The sequence below is a fragment of the Drosophila erecta genome, unplaced genomic scaffold (genome assembly GCF_003286155.1).
Source record: "Drosophila erecta strain 14021-0224.00,06,07 unplaced genomic scaffold, DereRS2 tig00000152-arrow-arrow-pilon, whole genome shotgun sequence".
NCBI lineage: Eukaryota > Metazoa > Arthropoda > Insecta > Diptera > Drosophilidae > Drosophila > Drosophila erecta.
Window position 1 is genome coordinate 414,772 of NW_020825211.1, and position 10,954 is coordinate 425,725.

General features: G+C 46.0%; 1 protein-coding gene across 9 annotated transcripts; it reads right to left on the reverse strand.

Moving 5' to 3' along the window:
- Positions 1–799: 799 nt before the first annotated feature.
- LOC6549897 (probable phosphorylase b kinase regulatory subunit alpha) lies at positions 800–10,920 on the reverse strand. Of its 9 annotated transcripts, none has more exons than XM_026982666.1 (13): positions 10,591–10,920; positions 9,631–10,236; positions 8,690–9,357; positions 8,137–8,460; positions 6,477–6,624; positions 5,147–5,476; positions 4,827–5,078; positions 4,407–4,511; positions 3,796–3,855; positions 2,532–3,109; positions 2,191–2,458; positions 1,537–2,134; positions 800–1,476 (listed from the first exon to the last, which is right to left on the reverse strand). In XM_026982666.1, exons 2-13 carry the CDS (start codon positions 10,205–10,207, stop codon positions 1,371–1,373), a joined length of 4,014 nt encoding a protein of 1,337 aa, XP_026838467.1. In that variant the 5' UTR covers positions 10,208–10,236; positions 10,591–10,920; the 3' UTR covers positions 800–1,370. The 9 variants fall into 9 exon arrangements, with proteins under 9 accessions (XP_026838467.1, XP_026838471.1, XP_026838469.1 ...); XM_026982670.1 differs by having other exon boundaries at positions 2,532–2,788; positions 4,407–4,565; XM_026982668.1 differs by having other exon boundaries at positions 2,532–2,968; positions 4,407–4,565.
- Between the last annotated feature and the right edge of the window lie 34 nt (positions 10,921–10,954).

A 10,954-nucleotide genomic window follows, 5' to 3' on the forward strand; every position in this document is an offset into this window, starting at 1 on the left:
GAAATTCATTTTTGGGTCAATTTTCGCATTTTTTGTAAGGGGTAACCTGCAAAATTTGAAAAAAATGGCAAAAAATTAGTATTCCCCTTTTTGAACACAGTTCGATTGGAAATTTAATTACGAGCGCAACGAGGTATACCATTCCATATTTAGACAATTATTTTTAAAGTTGTGCCCAAAAAACGGATTATTTTATGACCAAAATTCAAAAATCGGATTTTGGCAAAAATTCAAATACTTTTGATGGGCATTTTAATCATAACTTGGCTAAAAATGATCATAAACATGAAAGAATAACTGTTTTGAGCAGCTAATTACCAATACTAACGATCCCTATCACTTTTTGACGGAATTTGGGAAATTCATTTTTGGGTCAATTTTCGCATTTTTTGTAAGGGGTACCATCATCAAAATTTGAAAAAAATGGCAAAAATTAGCATTCCCATTTTAGAACACAGTTCAATTGGAAATTTAATTACGAGCGCAACGAGGTACGACATTCCATATTTCGACAATTAATTTTAAAGTTGTGGCCAAAAAACTGAATATTTTATATCGGAAAATCGGAAAAACTACTTTTGGCAATATCATCAAAATATCCAAAAAAAATGGCAAAAAAATGAGTTCCCATTTTTAAACGCAATTCGATTGGGAATTTAAGTACGAGCTCAACGAGGTATGGCATTCCATATTCAGACAATTATTTTCAATGTCATGGCCGAAATCCTCAAATCACCTTGGGGAATTGCTCTTCTATCACGCAGTTTGCGGCATAGGAGCCAAATTGAAAGACTCGTCGAACTTTGCAAACACATTTTTATTGTAAAACTTGCTGCGCGTTCAACTTTACAATGCAAACGTATAATATAATATATAAAATAGGGTCATTTAAATATACAAAAGTTAAAACAATCAAAAGTGTTGTCGCTGTAAAACAGCCGCCAGTACAAAACACAAATCTGTATCGAGCAGCGTGAGTGGGCCTACTAAATGGATTTGGGGTTAGGATCGGTTTTTGGGTGTAGTTTTGGAGTATCTTTCCAAGGTCTTAACACATACATATGTGGGCTAATACCATTTTAAATTGGCTTACATTTCATTTTTGGTCAGAACAAAACGAACACGTTAACAAAGTGTTTTTCGGGGGTAGTGGTCGGTCAAAAGAATATATACATGCGCCATCTGACTAAAATGATCGTTGGGCGTGGGGGTCAGAGGTCAGAAAGAAAGAGACAGCAAAAAGAGGCAGGATCGATGGATGTAGAGAGAGACGGAACGAGTGCGCTAAGCTGCGTGCGAGCGAGAACGAGAACGGACGTATCCAGAGTTGCAGAGATTTTGGCATTATAACTAAGCGAACGCCCGCCGCTTCAGGAGATGGCGCACTCCATCTCGCCGTGCTTGGGCACACAGTCGAGCACAAGGGCCACCGCCCGGGACATGTAGGTCATGGTTCCATAACTGCCGCTGGGTGCACTGCAATAGACGGTCAACGATTAGTTGAGGAACCATCGGTTAGATGTTGAGATGTCTCACCTGTCGTAGAGGTGCTGGCATATGTAGGCGGCACCGCCGCACAGAAGCATGCCGGAGGCGGCCTGCTGCTGCTCCTTGCCGTCCTTGATCTTGGCACAGCAGAGCGTGGCATCGCCCTGCACCTTACGCTGATCCTCGAGGAACAGCTGATTGGCCTTGTGCACCAGATGCTCCACGTAAATGATGCCACCCAGACTGGGCACCATATTGTGCTCGGTGACGAGAGTGAGCACCATTAGGGCCTCGACCACCAGCTGCCTGTACTCGGGCTGCGGTATCTGGTTGAGGGCCGTCTCCACCTCCAGGGCAAACTTCAGTTCGCCCGGCGTCATCTCCTGGGTGAGACTCTGCTGCAGGACACGTCCCTCGATGGCCAGTCCCTGGCACTTTTCCAGCACGGTCCACACGCGCGAATAGAAATCGCGGGGCACACGATTGAGGGCGCCGTCCAGCCGCCGGCGGCGCAGCCACTGACCCTGTCTGTCGTCAATGGTGGCTATCAGGGCGTCCTCGCCCTCCGGATCGCCCAGACCGATTTGGCTCTTCTTGCTGACGCGGCTGCTCTTGCAGCTCACAATGGACAGATTGCCACGGGCCACTGCAAGAGGTACACATTATAATTCTGAATTTGTATGACTTGGGGCAGCCACTCACCGCTGCTGACGGCAAACTCCTTGCCGCTGAGTATGTGGTACAGGAGATTCTTCATCTCGAAGGGCGAGAGGTTAAGTAAATGCTCCGACGCCTCCTCGCCGTCGCAGTTGAGGGTGCGGGACAGCTCCTTGGCCATTACCTGAATGATCAGGCCGACGCGCAGCCGCAACATCTCGTGGAACAGCTGCGGCTCGGTGCGAATGAACATGGCCAGATAGACCATCAACTCCTGCGTCAGCATCGCCGTGCTCTCATCGTCGCCATACGCCTGGATGAATATAAATAGGAACACATGTTAGTGTGTAATTCGACTGCATTGGTCTACGTTTTGGATCACTCACATCGTGGATGAGCTGACGCAACTCGACTTCGGGCAGCGGCGCCGTAATGGTGTACTCATTGTTGGGCGGCATTCCGACGGTGACCTGCTTCTGCCGGACGAGCAGATCCGTGACCGCCTTGGCCAAGTCCTCCACACGTTTGCCCAGCATGCCGGCCGTGTGACGGACGAGTCCCCATAGCTTCTGCTGGCAGGCCTTCTCGTAGAGTCCCTTCAGCAGATCCCGCACGGTCACCACGCGTCCCTCTTCGAGCATGCCTTCGGATTGGGAAGAATCGTGGTTATTCTCATGTGGGCTCATGTTGTTGTGGTTGCTGATGTTGCTGCTGCTGCTGCTGCTAGTGTTGCTAGTGTTGCCGACGCAATTGCTGTTGCTGTTGGCGGTGGCGGTGGCGGAACTTGGATGAGCGGCATTATCCGGATCGGTGCCAGTGCCGGCTGGAATTGTAGCAGCTTCGATGATCACCGTGGGCAGGACAATCGTTGGGCTCTTCTTGGCCCCATCACCTGCACCTGCACCTGCACCACCACCACCAGCCAGTTCCAGCACCACATCATCCACAAACGCTTGCTCGAGCTCTTTAGTTTTTTCGAGTTTTATTCGGTTTTTTTTATGGATTGGTTAGTCGGGTTAGGATTGGTTTACGGATGTGGTTGAGTTTGGTTGAGGGCGTAGAAATGGAAAATCGTTGTATTTCGGGTTAATGTAAATGGTGCGCGCGATGATCATGCGAAATGTACGTGTGTTTATGTGGGGTTAAGTGCGTGGTCGGTCGAAGAAAATAAAATAAAATGTTAAAGAATTTAAGTACGTTAGAAAAACATGGCCAAAATATGAGATTAATAAGGCTAGTTAAGACATAACTTAAAGCAAAGCGGTGACAATGGCAAATACAGTCGAACTAATCATTTTCATAATGAATATATTAAATATATTCGACTGTACTACTAAAGTTGGAACTTAAAAATCAAATTAAAGTAAAAAGCAATATCCCAAAGCAAGGCGATGATGCAATTCAGATGGCACACATCACACCATAAAAATAGGAAGAATAGAGAAAGGATACCATGGGTGGCGAATCGATTTCAATGCCAATCAGTGGGAGGGTATACAAATGTCTGGAGAGGAAGTGGGATATGGGAAGTGGGTAGCCGGAATACCGGGGTTTCAATGGATACATGTAGGTTTGTAACTCTACCAAGCCCGCACAACAACAACATTCAACACAGGACGGATCGACGGATCGACAGATCGACGGACTTACCGGCGTTATCGGCACCCTGGGTGGCATTATCCTCCGATTTGTTCTTGAATCCCAGTCTGGCTGTTAGGCGCCGTGCAGGAGTACGGTACGATTACGATACGGGGGACGAGGCACGAGACAGAAATGACAGAAGTACGGGGAAAAAACAGCGGAGTGAGTACAGGAAATGCCAAGTAAATGGTTCAATGCCGACTTTTAGCGCCATCCCAAGAGTGGTTTCCTATTACTTAAGATTCGCTACAACAGTTAAGAGCTTTCAAAGCAAAAGCGACCCGATTATTTATCTACTGACATGTTCCAATAAACATTTAAATAACTATCAACATCATGAACACATTCTCCACTGCTGTAGCGAAAACTGAAGCATCTTAACCTCCAGTTCAAAGTTAACCGAGTGTTTAACGGTGTGAGCGTGTATTTTTGGCAAGTGCATGTTGCATGTGCTTTTCTGTGGCAATCGTAGAGCAGTTGGGTGGATATTCGAGTACAATGTTTACTTTCTACGGCTGTTTTCTCCACCCATTGAAACGAACATCCGGCGGAGAAGCAAAGCTGCCCAGAACCTGGTTTCAAGTGGAATGTGGCACCGTTCATTAGCAATGTGAGCTCACCCGTATTGAAGTCCAGGCCCTGAGTGTCCACCAGGTACTGCAGGATGTCGCCCTGTTCCTCGAGATTCTCCGTTTCGCGCAGCATCGCAATCAGCTCCTCCACCTCTGTGTCCGCGAAGTTGGTTTCGGCACGATGGCGTTGTATTAGAATTTTTGGCACTGTTACTATCAATATCGCATATCGGAACGAAGATGGGCCAATCGAAATTATACATAAGAAATGAATGAAAACAGAAGGCAAGAGCCAGAACGAAAAATTAGAAAAGTATACAAATTATGAAAAATATGAACTCAATATGGACTTGCTATAAACTAAACTAACTAAATGTGAAGTACACATTGATTGCAATTGAAAAAAACGAGGCCTTGCATTAAAATCGAAGGTTAACTATAAAGTGAAGGGCAAAAAGGCAGACTAACTCTCTTGCTGGCGGACAAACTCGCTGCGTCTGTCGATCGCCGAGCGACTGTGGTGCGGATCCACCGGATAGATGTTCTCCCGGATGAGCTCATTGCCCAGGTTCAGCGGTGAGCTGGTTGGTCCCTCCTCCGGCGTCGTGGCGAACACACTGACGTGGCTCTGCTTGTTGGCCTGCAGCCACGGAGGTGGCACAATGGAGGACAGGCGACGTTCCGTCAGCGGAGAAGGTCCCTCCATGCCCAGGTTGTCGGCTGCAAGGCGATAGAAACGGCATTAATATTTGCAAATACTTGGGGATCAAAGGCAATCAATCACTCACAGTCCACGTTGATGGATCGCGTCTTCTTGATGGCTCCCTTGCAGGACATGCGTCGCCTCAATGTCCGCGGACGCAGCTGACCGCCCCGCAGATTCATGGTGCTGCGATTGCTGAACGAGCGCAGCAGATGCTCGTCCAGGTAGGTCTGCACATCCGGATGCAGGCGGTCCGGGTAGCCATCCTCCGTGCTGCCCAGAAAGCTCAGGTCCGTGATGGCCGACGTGTTGAGGAAGTCCTTCAGGCTGCCCAACATCACGCGTGTGCCATTGATGTAGCCCGATTTCAGTTTCCTCATCGTCTGGATCATGGCCAGCGGAATCTTGTCCTGATCTGTGGATTCCGCAGCGCATTCAATTGAATCTGGTTAGTGTTATGATCGTCACATTGTGTTCGGTTCGTTGCAATGAATATGTGGATCATGATCTGGTTGGGATGCTCGGTGGCGGATTGGGTTAGGAGCGCCGCTTAAGAACTACAGGTTAGTCACACAAAATACAACATAGTAACCGATAGATAGAAGCACACGATTCCAGCACCATCGGCAATTAGTCTGCGTTTTGAGTTAGGTGCAAGCCAAATGCAGTGCAAATAGTTCAGTAATCGTTTTATTCACAGTTGGGGTTATTTACGCAAAGTAGTTTTCTGTAATTCCCTCAGTCATCAGCTTGAAAGTATGAACTTTTTGACGGTTTGTCTAAATGGTGTGTATCCTAATCGTTTTCGGTCTGCGGAACTGTATGGCGCAAAGTTAAATCGTGAGACAGTGCATAGAAGGGTCAGTAAGTCCAGGAGTCCAAGCAAAGCTAGGGTATTTACCACACCAGCCTAAATGGCTATATCTCGAGGAAAGTGATGGGATTACTTTCTTTATCATTTGTTTTCATCTAATGGTATCGTTTTTCGCAAATAACTAACTTCATAGATGACTTTCACAAGACATAGGTAGGGTAGCAAAGGGAATACAGGGGTAGAAGATAGTTTGTACACTGAGAAAAGCGAGCAGAAGGAGCAGAAGCAGTCAGGCCATTTAAGAAGCAGACACAAGCAGGGGGTCACAGGTCACAGATCAAGGATACAGGTCACAGATCGTAATATCAATATCAATGGTTTGGCTTTTTGTGTGTGAGGGAGTATCGTACATATCGCATGTATGCAGTGGGTTTCTTGGAATCGAGTGCATTGGCCAATTGGTTGGTGCAAAGTGTGGATCGGATTTCGACTTGGGATTGGGGGATTTTAGGTGGCAATGCATAATCGAGCTGGGTGGTTTGGTTTTGGTTTCTTATAATTTTTGGTTTTTTTTATTTTTTTGTTGATTTCGGGTAGTTACCTAGCATATAGTGGGTTGCCATTAGTGTGATTGTCGGCCTGCCCAACATGTGACGCCAATTGTTGGTCAAGAATGCTAAATTTGTGGTAAAATTGCTGGCAAGCAAATCGGGATCGCGTGTTGTATAATATTCTTCATAGTCGATATGCTGTGTAAGTGTGGTTGTTGTTGTTGTTGTTGTTTGCAGTTGTTGTAGTTGTTGTTGTGTATATTTATTACATTTATTTGGGATAAAATAAAGAGAAGAAAGGATGTTTTTGGTTTTGATTCTCATTCTCACTTTTCTTTCGACATTTCATTGGCCAATTTTAAGGGATTTAAGGACACGGGAATGGAAATTATAGGGGAATAAAAGTTCAGAGCAGAGCGTTGATAAATAAAATAGCTAAACTAAAGCTACATTTAACTAAAAACTAATATATTTGCGGCTTGAGTAACCAATTTAGAATGTTGCAACGGCGTTTAGGGTACTATTATTTAGACCGCAATTGTATGTACAAGATATTGAAGTGATTAACTTTTATAAAGTATACAGCATTGTATATAGTATTATATGGTCGAGTATGTGCGTATATTACCAAAACCAAACTAAAGTTAACTAAAAGCAGTAAACAAGTAAAAAGCGGACAGTAAAGTAACTAATTTCCAGAACCAGCTGCCCAAAACGCGGAATAAACTTTGGGTCAAGATCAATTAATGATTTGAAATTTAGTTTCGGAAGACAAGGAATTTAAAGAGGCCCGAATTCCAGATCTTGAGCAACCGATTCTTATTTGATAGAGTTAACGAGTCGAGTGTGTGCATTTGTGTGGATCGAGTGTGCGTGTCAATTAATTGATAAACAATACCAATACCAAAAGCAAACCCTTGCAAATTAATCAATTCAACAGAGCAATTCACAAAAATAGATGGGGAGTAAAACAGTCGGGGAGAGCATTAAATAACCCGCGCACAATAAACAATAGATAAATCAAAAATCAAAAAGTTAAATAAAGACATGGAGTGAAATAAACGATTCACGGCTCTCTCTCTCCGTTGACCGACCTAGATGGATGCGCTTCAGCACCAGGGTGACCAGCGGACGACCCAGCAGATCCCAAGCGGACTTGAGGAAATTGATCTCGCCCTTGAGGATGTCGATCATGAGTTCGTTATCGGAGGCGATATAGAAGCGCGACAGGTCGGCGAACTGATGCATAATAAACGGTAGAAATCATAAGTCAATCTTGGAGTCACAGGATGCAAACCGATCTACTGCATAAACTTTGGATAGTGTACAATGACTTGAATAGCTTCACCCTCTTTTCGCTCTTTTTTAATATTATTCATCGGGGTTAGTGAATTTCTAGTCTCAAGTCTCCGAGCTAAAAAGGTTTGGCTAAAGAGGAATATTATTTGATAAGCTTGTTTAATACGTTTGTTTAATAAGCTGTTTTCAAAGCTACAATTGTTAATAATTATTGTGGAGTATAGTACTTCTTGAAAACCAAGCCAACACGATTCCTATGTTTAGAGCGGTTTGCATCCCTGACCAAAAGTACAATGGAAAATATAAGAACATAGAGCATTGGGGCAAGTGGGAAGTTTGGGGATTTGGGGAGGGGCTGGCCGGGTTGCTTGGATAATCCGTGAAGGTCAACTGGACACCATTCTCACTCACCTGCGGGGTGAAGGCAAATATGCGATCCTTCAGCGAGTAGAGCTTACTGGTGCTGAGGATGCCCACATCCCGGGACTTCCTGCCACTCAATCCCAGTTTCCTGTTGCGTCCCAGGTAGGTGTACAGGTGACTCAGCACTCGAGCTGGCTGCACCTCAATGGGTGCCACTTCCGCGATCGTCTGCACGTGCAGATCGTGCTCGGCCAGCTTGTCGCGGATCTCGTTGTCCTCGGCAATGATGACCACTTGGACGACGACGTCCGGCTTCTTTTGAGCGCCCAGTCGACGATTCAATGGATCCAACTCGCCCACAGCCAGGAAGCCCTGGTCAAATAGTAAAAAGTTCGATTAAAACCAATCTTAAGATACGGAAGAAATTTCATATAAAAAGCATAATGATTATGTTGGTATTTTATATGCAATTTCCTGGCCTAATCAAATGCCCTCAGCTGTACATATAAACAGACAAAACTAGATCGATAAAAATACTTCACAGGGTCGCCAAAGCGTTCATCTATCTTTAGCTAAGAACTATAGCAGAACAAATGCTCACCTCCTGCAGCAATCTGCCGAGAATGAATAGCGACTGGCCCCACAGGAAGGGACACCGACCGACAACTTCGCGGGTTTGCGATCCCGGCTTTTGGTACTCAAAGCCCACCAGATCCTGCGGCACCGCATAGCTCTCAGGAACGAGGAGAATGCCATCTTCCGAGCGCACCATGATCTTCTCCAGCCGGCTGGCGTACTCCTCCACCGCCCGCTTGTCGCTTTGGAAGGCGTGGAACAGGATTAGGTAACAGTAGAATAGCGGCCACTCGCACTCGATGTTCTCGAACATGCGCAGCTCCCAGCGCTCGTAGTAGAGCCTGGAGGGATCCTCCTTCGGTGTGCGATAGCCATCGCGCAAGAATCTCTTGCAGCCGTACTTGCCCTGCAGTCGGGACAGAATGGCGTCCTTGGTGTTATGTATCAGCTGGGCATCGTCCACAGCAAAGGCGGGAAAGCCAATGACGCACAGCAGTCCGGAATCCAATTCCTTGCTGTTGGACTCGCGGGGCAGCATCGACTGGAGCACCGCCTGGCACTTGTGCGCCTCGTCGGCCAGCACATGGATCACACTGGCCGGACCGCCACGGGCTCCGAAAAGATCCAGCTCGTTCATGGCCTCCAGGGCCGCCTTGGCCATGCCAATGGAGCTGGCGTTTAGCTCCGGTTCACCTGGAACATGCGCAAGCATTAACATTTATCTAATCTGATTTATTTAATTGCAAATTATGATTATGCTGATTTATTTGTTTTTTGCGAGATAAGATAATGAACTTGTTAATATTCATTTTGCCTTACTATTTGTTTCATTTGATTAAAATCGAATTGAAATTATATACTTTATCAAAAATATGAAAGATAAGATAGATTGTATACAAAAGTATTGATAAATCAGAACCAATTTCTTGACATGCTATACAATGCCTACATAAATAAAATGCTCACCATGATTGGTTTTGTCGCCGCGCTCCCAAATGCCGTAGTCGGGAATCGAGTAGGCTGACTCGATGTAGAAGACCAGATTCTGGATGAACGACACCTCGTCCAGGGAGAAGACGATCTGCAGGCCGGAAGCCGTCATCTGGGCCAGGATCAGCAGGTACAGGGACACGGCATCGATCTGCAGATGACCCCACTCATTGTCGCCGACCACGGGCAAGCCGTTCTTGCTAGAGTACTTGGCGTGCAGCGAATCGTAGGGGCTCTGTGTCATCTTGAACTTCTCCACCTTGTCCTTCTGGTTCATCATGGCCATGAGCAGGCCGCGCATCAGCTTCACACAGCTCTGCTCCAGCTCGTAGCACTTGGCCCGATCCTCGTCCTGGTCGGCAATCTTCTTGTACGCCATGGACAAGCCCCAAACGGCCAGGATGCAGTACACATTGTCCCTGATCCAGGCGTGCGAGTTCACATTGGAGGCGGGAAAGAGACCGGTGACAGGTTCCTGATGGGCCAGAATCAGCCGATGCACTATGCGCTGGTAGTAGTCCAAACGGACGCCCGAATTGCTGCGAGAACGCATTGCGAATGTGAATCCTTTGCCGGTAAGTTCTGCAAATGATAAGTATATACGATTGGTACAAATACAAATCCTACTGACTTATTTTCTTATTATTATTAGCTGTTACATTGGGCTAAATATCTTGCATTTCCTACGTTTCTATAGAATCTATAGCACCATGCATATACTATAGTTCACAAGTATACATATGATCTTGATTCCCTTGCTTATAGGCATACGTACGTATTTGTTTACAACGTTGCTTATGAAAGTTTATTTTGGTTCAAGAAATGTCAGATGCAAGGGCTATATAATATAGGATTACTGCAGCTCCTTGGGCAATGGAATCTATTCCTCCGATGATACGATTGTTGTTTACCATGACGCGGGCACGCTCAACTTACATAATATCAAATCAGTTCAGATCGCTGTGGATCGTTTGTTGTGGTTCGGCGGACTGGAGGAGGTGGTACTAGAATCCCAGAGCTCCTCGGAACACCTCGCGGCCGCTAGAACCCGTTGAATCCGTGGAGTTCGCCGCGAGGACAGCGCATTCTCTCCGGGATGCGGCGGATGGCGTTGTTGGCTGTTGCCGTGCGAGTTTCGTCGTTGGGCTGCTCACTTATTTGCGAATAAATCGAATAAAATTGCAATTAAACTAATGCAACTAAAGTCAACTCAATGTCACACAGTGTGACCAGCGCGCGTGCCGACGAAAAAGCTGCTCTAAAAATACTGTCGAAAATGAGGTTTTTTTTTTGTCATTTA